General features: G+C 45.4%; 1 protein-coding gene across 10 annotated transcripts in view; it reads right to left on the minus strand.

The window, feature by feature from the left end:
- The window catches only part of obscnb (obscurin, cytoskeletal calmodulin and titin-interacting RhoGEF b), a 102,644-nt gene that overhangs the window by 74,763 nt on the left and 9,806 nt on the right, over positions 1 to 18,075 (minus strand). For all 10 annotated transcript variants that reach the window (XM_029725335.1, XM_029725339.1, XM_029725337.1 and 7 more), the window contains exons 2-10: positions 16,684 to 17,782; positions 8,463 to 8,732; positions 7,817 to 8,077; positions 7,285 to 7,590; positions 6,796 to 7,062; positions 6,424 to 6,530; positions 6,027 to 6,195; positions 4,997 to 5,269; positions 4,511 to 4,789 (exon numbers count right to left, since the gene is read on the minus strand). In XM_029725335.1, the coding sequence (XP_029581195.1) occupies positions 4,511 to 4,789; positions 4,997 to 5,269; positions 6,027 to 6,195; positions 6,424 to 6,530; positions 6,796 to 7,062; positions 7,285 to 7,590; positions 7,817 to 8,077; positions 8,463 to 8,732; positions 16,684 to 17,773 (3,022 nt within the window). In that variant the 5' untranslated portion in view covers positions 17,774 to 17,782. The remainder of the gene's footprint in view (positions 1 to 4,510; positions 4,790 to 4,996; positions 5,270 to 6,026; positions 6,196 to 6,423; positions 6,531 to 6,795; positions 7,063 to 7,284; positions 7,591 to 7,816; positions 8,078 to 8,462; positions 8,733 to 16,683; positions 17,783 to 18,075) is intronic.

Raw genomic sequence — 18,075 nt, forward strand, 5'->3', positions numbered from 1 at the left:
GACATCTGTCTCTCTCTTTCTCTCCCTTCCCGGAGGACCTGAGCCCTAGGACCATGCCTCAGGACTACCAGTCCCGTTACCCAGTCCACCTGGTCGTGCTGCTGATCCAGTTTCTGCTGTTTGGCTATGGCACCCTGACCTGTTCACCAGACGTGCTACCTTGTTGTGCTGCTGCTCCAGTTTCAACTGTTGTGTCTGCAGCTATTGAACCCTGACCTGTTCACCGGATGTGCTACCTTGTCCCAGACCTGCTGTTTTTCTTTACCCTCTCTCCCTCTCCCTCTCTCCCTTCCTGTCTACCACATCTGCTGTCTCAACCTCTGAATGCTCGGCTATGAAAAGCCAACTGACATTTACTCCTGAGGTGCTGACATGTTGCACCCTCTACAACAACTGTGATTAATATTTTACCCTGCTGGTCACCTATGAACGTTTGAACAACTTGAAGAACGATCTGGGCTTAGTGGCCATGTATTCTTATAATCGCCACCTGGTACAGCCAGAAGTGGACTGGCCACCCCTCAGAGCCTGGTTCCTCTCTAAGTTTCTTCCTAGGTTCCTGCCTTTCTAGGGAATGTTTTCCTAGCCACTGTGCTTCTACATCTGCATTGCTTGCTGTTTGGGGATTTAGGCTGGGTTTCTGTATAAGCACTTTGTGACATCTGGTGATGTAAAAAGGGCTTTATAAATACATTTGATTGATTGATTGATTGATTGATTGACATGGGTAGCATTGACTGATAGTTAAGCATGTCAACCACCTACAACTCTAATATTGCAGAGACAGAGGTGTCCTGAGAAGCCATGATATTCACCCAATGAAACAACTTCGAAGCCCAAATATACAAACCATGTTTTATCTGATAAGCTCACCGATTTCATTCTCAATTATAACATATTGAAACTAACAAAACAACCATACATTTAAACATGTCAACCCTCGCAAGGCTGCAGGCCCAGATGGCAACCCCAGCCACGTCCTCAGAGCATGCGCAGACCAGCTGGCTGGTGTGTTTACGGACATATTCAATCAATCCTTATCCCAGTCTGCTGTCCCCACATGCTTCAAGAGGGCCACCATTGTTCCTGTTCCCAAGAAAGCTAAGGTAACTGAGCTAAATGACTACTGCCCCGTAGCACTCACTTCCGTCATCATGAAGTACTTTGAGAGACTAGTCAAGGATCACATCATCTCCACCCTACCTGATACCCTAGACCCACTCCAATTTGCTTACCGCCCCAATAGGTCCACAGACGACGCAATTGCAACCACACTGCACACTGCCCTAACTCATCTGGACAAGAAGAATATCTATGTGAGAATGCTGTTCATCGACTACAGCTCAGCATTTAACACCATAGTACCCTCCAAACTCGTCATCAAGCTCGAGACCCTGGGTCTCGACCCCGCCCTGTGCAATTGGGTCCTGGACTTCCTGACAGGCCGCCCCCAGGTGGTGAGTGTAGGTAACAACATCTCCACCCCGCTGATCCTCAACACTGGGGCCCCACAAGGGTGCGTTCTCAGCCCTCTCCTGTACTCCCTGTTCACCAACGACTGCGTGGCCATGCACGCCTCCAACTCAATCATCAAGTTTGCAGACAACACTACAGTGGTAGGCTTGATTACCAACAACAACGAGACGGCCTACAGGGAGGAGGTGAGGGTCCTCGGAGTGTGGTGTCAGGAAAATAACCTCACACTCAACGTCAACAAAACAAAGGAGATGATTGTGGACTTCAGGAAAAAGCAGAGGGAGCACCCCCCCATCCACATTGATGGGACAGTAGTGGAGAAGGTGGAAAGTTTTTTAAGATCCTCGGCGTACACATCACGGACAAACTGACATGGTTCACCCACACAGACAGTGTGGTGAAGAAGGCGCAGCAGCGCCTCTTCAACCTCAGGAGGATGAAGAAATTTGGCTTGTCACCACAAACCTTTACAGATACACAACCGAGAGCATCCTGTCGGGCTGTATCACCGCCTGGTACGGCAACTGCTCCGCCCACATCCGTAAGGCTCTCCAGAGGGTAGTGAGGTCTGCACAATGCATCACCGGGGGCAAACTACCTGCCCTCCAGGACACCTACACCACCCGATGTCACAAGAAGGCCAAAAAGATCATCAAGGACAACAACCACAGCCACTGCCTGTTCACCCCGCTATCATCCAGAAGGCGAGGTCAGTACAGGTGCATCAAAGCAGGGACCGAGAGACTGAAAAACAGCTTCTATCTCAAGGCCATCAGACTGTTAAACAGCCATCACTAACATTGAGTGGCTGCTGCCAGCATACTGACTCAACTCCAGCCACTTTAATAATGGAAAAATATATTTAATAAATGTATCACTAGCCACTTTAAACAATGCCACTTTTATATGTTTACATACCCTACATTACTCATCTCATATGTATATACTGTACTCTATACATCTACTACATCTTGCCATCTTGATGTAATGTATCACTAGCCACTTTAAACAATGCCACTTTTATATGTTTACATATCCTACATTACTCATCTCATATGTATATACTGTACTCTATACCATCCATTGCATCTTGCCTATGCCGTTCTATACCATCACTCATTCATATATTTTTTTATGTACATATTCTTATTCATTCCTTTACACTTGTGTGTATAAGGTAATTGTTGTGAAATTGTTAGGTTAGATTACTCGTTGGATATTACTGCGTTGTCGGAACTAGAAGCACAAGCATTTCGCTACACTCGCATTAACATCTGCTAACCATGTGTATGTGACAAATACAATTTCATTTGATTTGATTTCTAAGATAACGAGCAGAGTTGAAGCAATTCTAATGTTGTACAGTCGTGGCCAAAAGTTTTGAGAATGACACAAATATTAATTTTCACAAAGTCTGCTGCCTCAGTTTGTATGATGGCAATTTGCATATACTCCAGAATGTTATGAAGAGTGATCAGATGAATTGCAATTAATTGCAAAGTCCCTCTTTGCCATGCAAATGAACTGAATCCCAAAAAAACATTTATACTGCATTTCAGCCCTGCCACAAAAGGACCAGCTGACATCATGTCAGTGATTCTCTCATTAACACAGGTGTGAGTGTTAACGAGGACAAGGCTGGAGATCACTCTGTCATGCTGATTAAGTTCGAATAATAAACTGGAAGCTTCAAAAGGAGGGTGGTGCTTGGAATCATTGTTCTTCCTCTGTCAGTCATGGTTACTTGCAAGGAAACACGTGCCGTCATCATTGCTTTGCACAAAAAGGGCTTCACAGGCAAGGATATTGCTGCCAGTATGATTGCACCTAAATCAACCATTTATCAGATCATCAAGAACTTCAAGGAGAGCGGTTCAATTGTTGTGAAGGGTTCAGTCTGCCCAAGAAAGTCCAGCAAGCGCCAGGACCGTCTCCTAAAGCGGATTCAGCTGCCACCAGTACAGAGCTTGCTCAGGAATGGCTGCAGGCAGGTGTGAGTGCATCTGCACGCACAGTGAGGCGAAGACTTTTGGAGGATGCCCCGGTGTCAAGAAGGGCAGCAAAGAAGCAACTTCTCTCCAGGAAAAACATCAGGGACAGACTGATATTCTGCAAAAGGTACAGGGATTGGACTGCTGAGGACTGGGGTAAAGTCATTTTCTCTGATGAATCCCCTTTCCGATTGTTTGGGGAATCCGGAAAAAAGCTTGTCCGGAGAAGACAAGGTGAGCGCTACCATCAGTCCTGTGTCATGCCAACAGTAAAGCATCCTGAGACCATTCATGTGTGGGGTTGCTTCTCAGCCAAGGGAGTGGGCTCACTCACAATTTTGCCTAAGAACACAGCCATGAATAAAGAATGGTACCAACACATCCTCCGAGAGCAACTTCTCCCAACCATCCAGGAACAGTTTGGTGACGAGCAATGCCTTTTCCAGCATGATGGAGCACCTTGCCACAAGGCAAAAGTGATAACTAAGTGGCTCGGGGAACAAAACATTGATATTTTGGGTACATGGCCAGGAAACTTCCCAGACCTTAATCCCATTGAGAACTTGTGGTCAATCTTCAAGAGGCGTGCGGACAAACAAAAACCCACAAATTCTGACAAACTCCAAGCATTGATTATGCAAGAATGGGCTGTCATCAGACAGGATGTGGCCCAGAAGTTAATTGACAGCATGCCAGGGCAGATTGCAGAGGTCTTGAAAAAGAAGGCTCAACACTGAAAATATTGACTCTTTGCATCAAGTTCATGTAATTGTCAATAAAAGCCTTTGACACTTATGAAATGCTTGTAATTATACTTCAGTATTCCATAGTAACTGACAAAAATATCTAAAGACACTGAAGCTGCAAACTTTGTGGAAATTAATATTTGTGTCATTCTCAAAACTTTTGGCCACGACTGTACATTATCCAAACCATCTCCAAGGACTGAGAGGGAAAATGTTTTACATTTGAACGACTGACACATGGACAACCACTCCAGCAACTTTTCGTCAAAAGCAGACAATAGACAGTCAGAAGATTACCTGAAACATGTATTTTAAAGTCCAGCTTCTCTGCTCTAGCCTCACAGGTGTACTCTCCAGCATCCTTCTTCTCAATTTTGTCTACTACCAACAGACGACTCCTGCCCTTTGTCTCCGTGGAGACTGTCTCAGTGGAAGTCAGCAGCTTGCCATCCTTGTACCATTTCACCTCAGTCTTTGGGTCGGACACTTCACAGCTCAGAGTGGCTTTCTGGGAGAGAGTAGCTTTAACCTCCTTCTGTACAGACTCCTTGTTGGAGAAGACTGCCTGTTGGGCTTCTGTGGGAACAATCATAGAATGGCACAGTAAAATCAGAAACCTTAATTTTAGGATTGAACACTAAAAACAGGAACAATATTTGCATAAGCAGTCTGGGATTCTGAAGGGCCAATGGTTTTTGTAGATTTGCCTAGGTTATTAAACAAACTGAAATACAATGATACTATTCGTCCAGTGTGCTCGACAGACATTCCCTTCTCTCTTACCTTTTATCTTGACCTGGAATGTGACTTTGTCCTCGACTGTCTCGCAGGAGTAGTGTCCCTCGTCACTCTTCTTGGCATTCTTGATGACCAGTCTCCTCTGTGTCACTTTGGAGATGATGGTGGTTCTTTGGTCCTCAGTGACCAATGTCTGATCCTTCCTCCACACCACCACCGCGCTTGCAGACGACACCTCACAGCTCAACTCAAGGTCCCCGTTGAGGGCAGGCGCCACCCCCATGGGACCCCTGGGCTTGTTCAGGAACTTGGCTTCATCTGGAAGAGAAACAGGGATGGGATTTGTCATCACGAACAAAAACTTGAATTGTCCACTTTTTTTATTCATAGAAATGTGGCAGTAATCCATTGAAACCTTAAAGTTATAATTAAATGTTAACAAAGGACCATGTGGAATTGAATATGAAAAAAATTAATGCAATGACAGAATTATCTGTGATTTATTCGCTTTACAAATACTGGATTATTCTATTGTAATCAAACAGTTCCATTTCATATACCAGTGGGTGTCTGTCTGTGCGTGGTTGGAAGATGGGGGACGGTACCAGTGACACATTGGACTTTATTACAGGATGACAGAGAGCTCTTTTCCATGCTAGACGGCTCACTACCACCTGGTGTTAGCTGTCACAGCCCAGTCTGTCCCTGTGTGTCATCTGGTGTGAGAGGGGCTTTCTGTAGGCAATGTAGGTTAGAGGTTGCATCTGATACACTGTGTCACTTTAAGTCTCGGGGTCAGACTAACCCACCGGATTTAGAGTTTTTTTTAAAAGAAGAATAAAATTAAAAAAATGGTGTTCAGTGAAAGTATACAGCATTTTGTTATTCCTGCAACTCTAATAAAAGGATATGGGAATCTGAGGTACCAGGTTTCCACTTTCCACCGGGTGCCAACAAGTTATTAATAAGTTGTATACGTGTACTCATTGGAGTGGTTTCTTCTTTCTAGCATGACAGATCACTACAGGAGTTGAGGTGAATCTTTTTTCTTGATCTTTCGACTGTCCTGTTGTACCTTTTAGAGAAAGCTGCAGGGACATTCGGTCTTCATTTAAGACACACTCATAGATTCCCGTGTCCTCTTCGGTGACGTTGTGCACCATCAGGATCCTCTTGCGGTCGGTGCTTATGCACTCATACTTCTTGCCCATCTTCAGCTCCCGTCCATTCTTCATCCAGACCACCTACAGAGTTAGAGGAAACGTTCAAATTCGGCTGAACACACAACCCACATAAGAGTCAGCATAACACATTCATTAACACAGTGAATTGAATCAGAACAATTCTAAAGAGTTACAATATTTTGGTATTTATTACACTACCCCTTTTAAGTTTCCTAACCCTAACAGACCAATAAAGCATTACTTTGCGCATTCATTCATTCAGTCATCTGGACTTTTCCCACTACACACCTGAGCATCATAATCGGACACCTCTGTGGTCAGCTGGGCGGAGGACTGGGCGCTGCAGGTCACCACCTCAGTGTGAGTGGACTTACTGGTGAACCGGATAGCTGGAGCTACAAATAGAGGTTTCACCTGTAGCTGTTGTTTGTGGAAAATCTAATGGAACGACGAGGACTGTCTACCAACAGAAAACACCTGAGGAACTGAAGTTAGGAACTGAGGTTCCTAACTGCCTATATAGCATGAATACAAAAGGACTCATAAAGACACTGTATATAGAGCCTCTATATAGGCAAGTCTAAGCATCAATCTAATGAAGACATGCACATTCAACCCACAGGTCTTATTCTTGGCATTGCTCTCTATTCCATTGCTTACCCTTCACTTGGAGGATACAAGTGCTCTCGGAGCCACCACCCACAAATTTGATCACGGCTCCATTCATCTCCATCAAGACAGTTCGGATCGTCAGCGTATGTGTGGTCTTTTGGCGTGTGATGAGGTAGTCAGCCCCACTCCGCAGGAGACGGCCGTTGATAGACCAGAAGCCAGAGCACACGGCAGACAGGTCCACGGAGAGGGAGGCCTCCTCGCCTGAGATGGCTGTGCTGTTCATCAGGCCAGTCTTCACCTCTGCAGAGGGCTCTGGAAAAAAGGGGTAAAATAAATCACGTCACTATGCTTCATTCAAAAGCTGCATGCTGAGGTTTTACTGAAGTGATAAACTCTGGAGAGGGTGTGGTTTATAGGATGTATTGTCTCACAGCTAGGGGTTTAGAGTTTATTATTCGTATTGTTAAGCCAGAGACGGAGAGAAATAAATGACACATGGGGGAGTAATACTAATAAGATGTTTCTCTGTCTCACCGAGGTAGAAGGTCCCAGGCACCTCCATGTATTGGCTCTGGCCGTAGTCGTTGACTGCGGAGATGCGGAACTGGTAGCTGGCCTCCTCTGTGATATTCTGGATCGTGATCTCAGTAAAGGGGCTGATCTCCATGCCATTGCACCTCTGCCAGGTCTGGGCACCCACCTTCCTCCTCTCTACCATGTACCCTTTGATGGGCACGGGGCGGTCACTGTCTGGGGGGGACCAGTGGAGGGTGATGGACGAGTCGGTCTTGTTACGCACCACCACGTCGATAGGGGGATCTGGAGGGTGCTTTCTGGCAGCTGCGGAGGGAGGTGTAGTTTGATTAGGCTCATGTATGTATGATACATCCTGAGATAATTCTAAGTGATATGATGTATCTGCAGATGTACATCACATAAGAGTTAACCTTTGTGATGGGATTTTTCAGAAGTGTATTCTAATTTAGGATTCCCTTACTTAGTGTCGTGATAGGAAAAGGGCTTTAAGTCTGTGTTCTATGCATGTAGGTCTATGTCTGTAGCTCACCCGCGACAGAGAATCGTGTGGAGGTCTTGCAGTCTCCAGCCACAAAGGCCACCTCTCCTGAGTCGTCGGCCTGGCAGTGGCTGATGGTTAGCGTGTACTGTCTGAGGGTGCACGCAATGGATATCCGTGTGTCCGGCTTCAGACGCTCGCCGTTGCGTGTCCAGTAGGCGTCAGAACTGGGGTGCTCCAGCTCAACGCAGAAGATCACTGTATCACTCACCGACACTACAGTCCTCCTGGGAAGCTTCTTAATGATGTTCCCTGGAAGTGACAAGCACAGGGGTCACCAAAGGGCAGGTGTAGTGTGGTCTACAACGCTGCAGCACTAACACTGTGTAAACTAAATACCAAGGTTATTGTCCCCTGGAGAGGTCATAAATGAAATTGGATACCCCCTTTGCACCGTTAAATGTTTTGACAGTATTTTCACAGTATCGTTTGACAGTAATATGCAGTAATGCCTATTCCTTGACGAAACTGCACAACATGTCATTGTAAACTAAAGCAGTGTTAACTTCTATCTTACATGTTTCCCATCAAAGTATATGTAGGAATGATCTCAATGTTGATGATGTTGCCTTATCTGTTAATGGGTACATCAGAAGGTTGTCAGAAGACTAGAGAGACAAGAAAATGGCTCTACTACCCAGCACAGTGAGCTCGGCTACGGTGCGGCTCCCCTCCTTCATCTCGCAGATGTAGACGGCATCATCATTAGTGGTGACATTGCGGATGGTGAGGCGACGCATGGTCCCCTCCTCCTCCATGCAGTACTTGGAGCTGTCCTCCAGACGTGTCTCCTCCATGAACCAGCTGGCCTGGCTAGCCGAAACGGGCACCTCACACAGCAGCATGGCCGTCATCTTCTCCTGGACCTCCACATCCTGCAGCTTCCTCCTGAACGGCACCTTGGGCTCTGAGGATCATGGGAAAAGTGCAGAATAATTCTCAAAAGGTGAGGAAAATTATGCATATTGGTAGATACTATTGGGGTAGGTTCCTTGTCAATCATTTGCTTATTGGTGAAATCAGCAATCAGACAATATCTTTAAGTAATTAAATCATTCATTTATTAATGTAATTGCAGACAGAAGTTGACAACGGGAACATAGCACGCATGTTCCTGAGTAAGTTCTGCAAATAGGAAAGGGTCCAAGTTGCTTTAATATGCTTGTAGTCAACCCCTAGTGATGTAACTGCCTACGTCAACACCTTCTACTCATGAGACCAAGCCCATGGTCAAACAAATAAATAAAATAATGTACTTTTTACTCCATACATTTTCCCTGACACCCAAAATACTCGTTACATTTTGACAGGAAAATGGTCCAATTCACACTTATCAAGAGAACATCCCTGGTCATCCCTACTGCCTCTGATCTGGTGAACTCACTAAACACAATTGTTTTGTTCATAAATTAGTGTTGGAGTGTGCCCCTGGCTATCCGTAAAAAAATGTTAAAAATAATTGTGCCGCCTGGTTTGCTTAATATAAGGAATTTGAAATTGTTTATACTTTTACTTTTGATACTTAAGTGCATTTTAGCAATTCCATTTACTTTTGATTCTTAAGTATATTTAAAACCAAAAACTTTTAGACTTTTACTGACGTGATTTTCCTGTCCGGGTTGATTTTCCTCCCTTGGGTTGTGCCGTGGCGGAGATCTTTGTGGACTATACTCGGCCTTGTCTCAGGCTAGCTAGTAAGTTGGTGGTTGAAGATTACCCTCTAGTGGTGTGGGGGATGTGCTTTGGCAAAGTGGGTGGAGTTATATCCTGCCTGTTTGGCCCTGTCCGGGGGTATCATCGGATGGGGCCACAGTGTCTCCCGACCCCTCCAGTCTCAGCCTCCAGTATTTATGCTGCAGTAGTTTATGTGTCGGGGGGCTAGGGTCAGTCTGTTATATCTGGAGTATTTCTCCTGTCTTATCCGGTGTCCTGTGTGAATTTAAGTATGCTCTCTCTAATTCTTTCTTTCTATCTCTCGGAGGACCTGAGCCCTAGGACCATGCCTCAGGATTACCTGGTCTGATGACTCCTTGCTGTCCCCAGTCCACCTGGCCGTGTTGCTGCTCCAGTTTAAACTGTTCTGCCTGCGGCTATGGAACCCTGACCTGTTCACCGGACGTGCTACCTGTCCAAGACCTGCTGTTTTCAACTCTCTAGAGACAGCAGGAGTGGTAGAGATACTCTGAATGATCAGCTATGAAAAGCCAACTGACATTTACTCCTGAGGTGCTGACCTGTTGCACCCTCTACAACCACTGTGATTATTATTATTTGACCCTGCTGGTCATCTATGAACATTTGAACATCTTGGCCATGTTCTGTTATAATCTCCACCCGGCACAGCCAGAAAAGGACTGGCCACCCCTCATAGCCAGGTTCCTCTCTAGGTTTCTTCCTAGGTTCTGGCCTTTCTAGGGAGTTTTTCCTAACCACTGTGCTTCTACACCTGCATTGCTTGCTGTTTGGGGTTTTAGGCTGGGTTTCTGTACAGCACTTTGAGATATCAGCTTATGTAAGAAGGGCTTCATAAATACATTTGATTTGATATCTTTACTTTTACTCAAGTATGACAATTGAGTACTTTTTCCACCACTGATTAATAATGCTTTAGTTCTCTACGATGTAACTGTCTGTTTACTTTATTATGGAATGAGTTTACCAGGCAATTTACAATGGGTTCAAAATAGTGCCTTATGCTTTTGGGAAAATCATATTCACTTACATTTTGGGTAAGCCTTTATGTGCTGCTCTCATACACATATCGTATCATCTAAATGTGTGTGTTTTGAATGTTTGGCTGGGACTTTGACTACTGAGTAGGTTTCTATTATGACCTTTTCCAAAGTTGCTTCTTGCGTCTCAGGGGGGTTATCAAATTATCTGGTATTAATAGGAACACTGGTGCATACAGGGCAGAGGGATACAGCCCCTCTCCTTTGCAAATCCCCCGACAAAATCCTATAAAACAACAACACAACAACAAGGCAGGCATGTCGAGTATCCATTATCTGGCGTCAATTATAACCAGACACAACCAAATGCCAGCCATAGGCTCTGCACTCACTGTCAAATTGAGACAGAGATTAACAACCGCCATTGATAATCCATGCTCCAGGCTTCTAGCCAATCAGGGGTGGCTCATGGAAAGTCACCCTAGCTCTGGCGCCTGGGGGTCACAGCGGGCTAATAGCCACTGTGAAATACTCATCACCGGCAGAAAATAGATGAAACACAACACTCCTCCTTCATATCGCTGCCAGCATTCCACCACTTAGTTGCGCAGTTTAAGTCTGCAGTATGTTGGAGAATAGTAAAACTGTGCTCAGGTGAACGTTTTAGCTTACTTTGGTTAATTCTGGTAGTGTAGACCAGGGGAGAACGACCGCCCCTCTCATCAAGTCATGAAGTTCAAGGCTGAGCGCGGTACTGCAAGCATTGTTTGCAGAAAACAGTATTCCCCATTATAGTGAATGGGGAAATGGCAATCTTTGTTGTCAATCTAACTCAATGAAAAGGGGCAGAACTGAGCTAGCCTGCAACGCCACTACCTGGACTAGCTCAAACTGCGCATGTTATGTCTCCATGAGACGCCATCTTAAATGCGCTATTGAGTCTTCACATAGGAGTGAATGGTGTCACATGAGCGATGGTTTTGTCCATTCAAATATACAGTCATTGGTGTAGACAGACTTGTTGAGATTAATTTCAGAAAGAGCATGACTGTATAACATTATACACTATCTCAAGGGAAACACTCAGTTAACCTCAGATTCCTTTAGCGATCATGCTTATACTCTCTTTGAAACCAATGTTTTGAAGTACACAAGCCCAATACAGGGGGACCTTGACATCACAAGACTGACAAACTGTTATGCAGGCTTGCATTGCAGACAGCTATATTTAAAATATAAATATTTATAATATATATACTAGTCCAGTATCAGCAATTCATATAGAGCCATGAGAGTTAATCTAAGGTCATCTCCCTACATAACAAGCATTGTCATGTCCCTCCATGTTTCATGAATCATTTTATTGAAAAACTACCCTCACTTTTACCTCAGCAGCCAAGTGATGAACTAGACTTGGGAGTAAGGCAATGCGAGATATTTAAAAACTAATGCTAAACATTTTATTTTAGAATGGAGAAATTGAAATGATCAATTCACTATTTTACATCATTTACAGTATATTTAAATACTGTACCAACATAACAGCATATTCATAAACAGGACCAAGCCTGGCCTGCTGAGGAGTGACGGACTCCATCCTAGCTGGAGGGGTGCTCTCATCTTATCTACGAACATAGAGGGCTCTAACTCCTCTAGCTCCACAATGAAATAGGGTGCAGGCCAGGCAACAGGCTGTTAGCCAGCCTGCCAGCTTAGTGGAGTCTGCCACTAGCACAGTTAGCGTAGTCAGCTCAGCTTTCCCCATTGAGACCGTGTCTGTGCCTCGATCTAGGTTGGGCAAAATTAAAAATGGCGGTGTTCGCTTCAGTAATCTTACTAGTATAAAGACCTCCTCCATTCCTGCCATTATTGAAAGAGATTGTGATTCTTCACATCTCAAAATTGGGTTACTTAATGTTAGATCCCTCACTTCCAAGGCAGTTATAGTCAATGAACTAATCACTGATCATAATCTTGATGTGATTGGCCTGACTGAAACATGGCTTAAGCCTGATGAATTTACTGTGTTAAATGAGGCCTCACCCCCTGGTTACACTAGTGACCATACCCCCCGTGCATCCGGCAAAGGCGGAGGTGTTGCTAACATTTACGATAGCAAATTTCAATTTACAAAAAAAAAAACAATGACGTTTTCGTCTTTTGAGCTTCTAGTCATGAAATCTATGCAGCCTACTCAATCACTTTTTATAGCTACTGTTTACAGGCCTCCTGGGCCATATGCAGTGTTCCTTACTGAGTTCCCTGAATTCCTATCGGATCTTGTAGTCATAGCAGATAATATTCTAGTTTTTGGTGACTTTAACATTCACATGGAAAAGTCCACAGACCCACTCCAAAAGGCTTTCGGAGCCATCATCGACTCAGTGGGTTTTGTCCAACATGTCTCTGGACCTACTCACTGCCACAGTCATACTCTGGACCTAGTTTTGTCCCATGGAATAAATGTTGTGGATCTTAATGTTTTTCCTCATAATCCTGGATTATCGGACCACCATTTTATTGCGTTTACAATTGCAACAAATAATCTGCTCAGACCCCAACCAAGGAAGATTAAAAGTCGTGCTATAAATTCTCAGACAACCCAAAGATTCCTTGATGCCCTTCCAGACTCCCTCTGCCTACCCAAGGACGTCAGAGGACATGAATCAGTTAACCACCTAACCAAGGAACTCAATTTAACCTTGCGCAATACCCTAGATGCAGTTGCACCCCTAAAAATTAAAAACATCTGTCATAAGAAACTAGCTCCCTGGTATACAGAAAATACACGAGCTCTGAAGCAAGCTTCCAGAAAATTGGAACGGAAATGGCGCCACACTAAACTGGAAGTCTTCCGACTAGCTTGGAAAGACAGTACCGTGCAGTATCGAAGAGCCCTCACTGCTGCACGATCATCCTATTTTTCCAACTTAATTGAGGAAAATAAGAACAATCCGAAATTTCTTTTTGACACTGTCGCAAAGCTAACTAAAAAGCAGCATTCGCAAATGGAGGATGGCTTTCACTTCAGCAGTAATAAATTTATGAACTTCTTTGAGGAAAAGATCATGATCATTAGAAAGCAAATTACGGACTCCTCTTTAAATCTGGGTATTCCTCCAGGGCTCCATTGTCCTGAGTCTGCACAACTCTGCCAGGACCTAGGATCAAGGGAGATACTAAAGTGTTTTAGTACTATATCTCTTGACATAATGATGAAAATAATCATGGCCTCCAAACCCTCAAGCTGCATACTGGACCCTATTCCAACTAAACTACTGAAAGAGCTGCTTCCTGTGCTTGGCCCTCCTATGTTGAACATAATAAACGGCTCTCTATCCACCGGATGTGTACCAAGCTCACTAAAAGTGGCAGTAATAAAGCCTCTCTTGAAAAAGCCGAATCTTGACCCAGAAATTATAAAAAACTAGCGGCCTATATCGAATCTTCCATTCCTCTCAAACATTTTAGAAAAAGTTGTTGCGCAGCAACTCACTGCCTTCCTGAAGACAAACAATGTATACGAAACGCTTCAGTCTGGTTTTAGACCCCATCATAGCACTGAGACTGCACTTGTGAAGGTGGTAAATGACCTTTTAATGACGTCAGACCGAGGCTCTGCATCTGTCCTCATGCTCCTAGATCTTAGTGCCGCTTTTGATACCATCGATCACCACATTCTTTTGGAGAGATTGGAAACCCAAATTGGTCTACATGGACAAGTTCTGGCCTGGTTTAGATCTTATCTGTCGGAAAGATATCAGTTTGTCTCTGTGAATGGTTCGTCCTCTGACAAATCAATTGTAAATTTCGGTGTTCCTCAAGGTTCCGTTCTAGGACCACTATTGTTTTCACTATATATTTTACCTCTTGGGGATGTCATTCGAAAACATAATGTTAAATTTCACTGCTATGCGGACGACACACAGCTGTACATTTCAATGAAACATGGTGAAGCCCCAAAATTGCCCTCGCTAGAAGCCTGTGTTTCAGACATAAGGAAGTGGATGGCTGCAAATTTTCTACTTTTAAACTCGGACAAAACAGAGATGCTTGTCCTAGGTCCCAAGAAACAAAGAGATCTTCTGTTGAATCTGACAATTAATCTGGATGGTTGTACAGTCGTCTCAAATAAAACTGTGAAGGACCTCGGCGTTACTCTGGACCCTGATCTCTCTTTTGAAGAACATATCAAGACTGCTTCAAGGACAGCTTTTTTCCATCTACGTAACATTGCAAAAATCAGAAACTTTCTGTCCAAAAATGACGCAGAAAAATTTATCCATGCTTTTGTTACTTCTAGGCTCGACTACTGCAATGCTCTACTTTCCGGCTACCCGGATAAAGCACTAAACAAACTTCAGTTAGTGCTAAATACGGCTGCTAGAATCCTGACTAGAACCAAAAAATTTGATCATATAACTCCAGTGCTAGCCTCCCTACACTGGCTTCCTGTTAAGGCAAGGGCTGATTTCAAGGTTTTACTGCTAACCTACAAAGCATTACATGGGCTTGCTCCTACCTATCTTTCCGATTTGGTCCTGCCGTACATACCTACACGTACGCTACGGTCACAAGACGCAGGCCTCCTAATTGTCCCTAGAATTTCTAAGCAAACGGCTGGAGGTAGGGCTTTCTCCTATAGAGCTCCATTTTTATGGAATGGTCTGCCTACCCATGTGAGAGACGCAGACTCAGTCTCAACCTTTAAGTCTTTACTGAAGACTTACCTCTTCAGTAGGTCCTATGATTAAGTATAGTCTGGCCCAGGAGTGTGAAGGTGAACGGAAAGGCTGGAGCAACGAACCGCCCTTGCTGTCTCTGCCTTGTCGGTTCCCCTCTTCCCACTGGGATTCTCTGCCTCTAACCATTTTACAGGGGCTGAGTCATTGACTTACTGGTGTTCTTCCATGCCGTCCATGGGAGGGGTGCGTCACTTGAGTAGGTTGAGCCACTGACGTGGTCTTCCTGTCTGGGTTGGCGCCCCCCCCTTGGGTTGTGCCGTGGCGGAGATCTTTGTGGGCTATACTCGGCCTTGTCTTCGGACGGTAAGTTGGTGGTTGTAGATATCCCTCTAGTGGTGTGGGGGCTGTGCTTTGGCAAAGTGGGTGGGGTTATGTCCTGCCTGTTTGGCCCTGTCCGGGGTATCATCGGATGGGGCCACAGTGTCTTCTGATCCCTCCTGTCTCAGCCTCCAGTATTTATGCTGCAGTAGTTTATGTGTCGGGGGGCTAGGGTCAGTCTGTTACATCTGGAGTATTCTCTTGTCTTATCCGGTGTCCTGTGTGAATGTAAATATGCTCTCTCTAATTCTCTCTTTCTCTCTTTCTTTCTTTCTCTCGGAGGACCTGAGCCCTAGGACCATGCCTCAGGACTACCTGGCATGATGACTCCTTGCTGTCCCCAGTCCACCTGGCCATGCTGCTGCTCCAGTTTCAACTGTTCTGCCTGCGGCTACGGAACCCTGACCTGTTCACCGGACGTGCTTGTTGCACCCTCGACAACTACTATGATTATTATTATTTGACCATGCTGGTCATTTACGAACATTTTAACATCTTGACCATGTTCTGTTATAATATCCACTCGGCACAGCCAGAAGAGGACTGGCCACCCCTCATAGCCTGGTTCCTCTCTAGGTTTCTTCCTAGGTTTTTGGCCTTTCTCAGGAGTTTTTCCTAGGGAGTTTTTCCCAGCCACCGTGCTTCTTTCACATGCATTGCTTGCTGTTTGGGGTTTTAGGCTGGGTTTCTGTACAGCACTTTGAGATTTCAGCTGATGTACGAAGGGCTATATAAATAAATTTGATTTGATTTGATATTCAGTGGCGTAGCGCATTTTAGTGAGGCCCCCTGCAAGGTCCGAGCAAGGCCCCCCCATTGCAAAAAAATAAAACATTGTACTTTTTTTTACAATGGGGTATAGACTCCAAAAAATCTGTTTAATAGCCAATCTCGTGCTATTTTACACATTTTGTCATGAGACTGAGAGAAAAATCTGAAGTTTTAAAGCTAATTTCCCGTCATTCCAAAAAATAAAATCATGGCTTATGGCGTGTTCATATGCTATCTGGGGGGCCCGACCTCCGGGGGAACCCCAACCACGAGGGCTGCGGGGGCGTGTGCTACACCAGTGAGCATACTGTATATCAAGCTTGTCAAAAGGTTTCAAAAAAGCTCTTCTTACCTTTAACAATCACCAGCACAGCGCTGTAGGTTTGTCCAGCCATATTGGAGGCATTACAGGTGTACAGGCCATTGTCGCTCTGCTTGCAGTACAGGATCTTGAGGATGAAATTCTCGGCCTGGTCCTCATACATGATGTGCCTTCGTCCCTCGCCGATGTTCCCCCCATCCTTCCTCCAGATGATATGAGGCTTGGGGTGACCCGTCACGAAGCAGCTGAGCTTGGCATGCTTGCCCTCTGTCACCGTGCAGGTGCGGGTGAAGACGCTTTTGGGTAGCTGGCTGATCAGTGCTGCGCTGCCGTGGTCCAGACCCAGACCGCTCAGCCCGTCTGTGACCATAGTGGTGGCCGTGGAAGAGGTGGTGGTGGAGTTGTGAGAGGAGCTGCTAGTCTCTGCTGCGCGGTAGATGGAGATCCCTTCTTTACGCTTCTGCATGTGGGAGAGGAGGGAGGTGCTCTTGTCCTGGCCCAGGTGACGGGAGTCCTGGGTGTCTATGACCAAGGCGGCGGCAGAGTTCGACCTGCCCACCGAGTTCTGGGCGCGGCAGGTATACATGCCGCTGTCTAGGCTGCGCACGCTCTGGATCCTCAGGGAGCTGCTGTCGCCGTCCGAGGACACCTTGATGCGGTTTGTCTCGGCTAGGTAACGCCCGTCCTTATCCCAGTCAAATTTGGGCTCTGGGTAGGCAGCAACCCGGCAGTGGAAGACCACATCGCCCCCCAGACCCACGCGTGCAGAGGTAGGCTTGACCATGAAGACGGGGGCCCTCTCCACCATCTCCTGTGGAAGGCCTACATGCAGGGTTACACATGCGTATGCCTCCCCAACGTTGTTTTTGGCCCGGCACATGTACAGGCCGCTGTCTTCCAGGGTTAGATCGTAGATGGTGAGGCGGTAGACATTACCATCATCCACCGTCTTGAAGCGGCCCCCAGAGGTCAGACGTAGCTTCTCCTTTTCCCAGGTAATCAGTAAGGTGGGGTTGCCCACGATGGTGCAGCTTAGAGTGGCATCCTTGCCCACGCACACTGCGCATGCTTTGGGCCGCGTGAGGAATCTGGGGGCCCCTCCAAACAGGTTCTGGTCCATTACTGGTTCCTAGATTACCAAGGAAATAATGCCATTTAGAATAGAAACACACAATTGAAAGGAATCAATACACGAGTATAGAATATAGAAGTATAGAATAATATATCCAGTAAGTGAGGGTGATATAGATACACTTATAGAAAAATACTAAGATATATCAAGATCATGAGGCAAAAAAAGTAAGATGTCCTTCTATTGTTGTTGTCAATAATTTAAATCACTTGCCTCTTGAACTACAATGTCACACATGTATGACACTACACGACCTCTAGTGTCTCATCCTTCTCATGCCTGACACTAAT

Source organism: Salmo trutta, chromosome 31, assembly GCF_901001165.1.
Source record: "Salmo trutta chromosome 31, fSalTru1.1, whole genome shotgun sequence".
NCBI lineage: Eukaryota > Metazoa > Chordata > Actinopteri > Salmoniformes > Salmonidae > Salmo > Salmo trutta.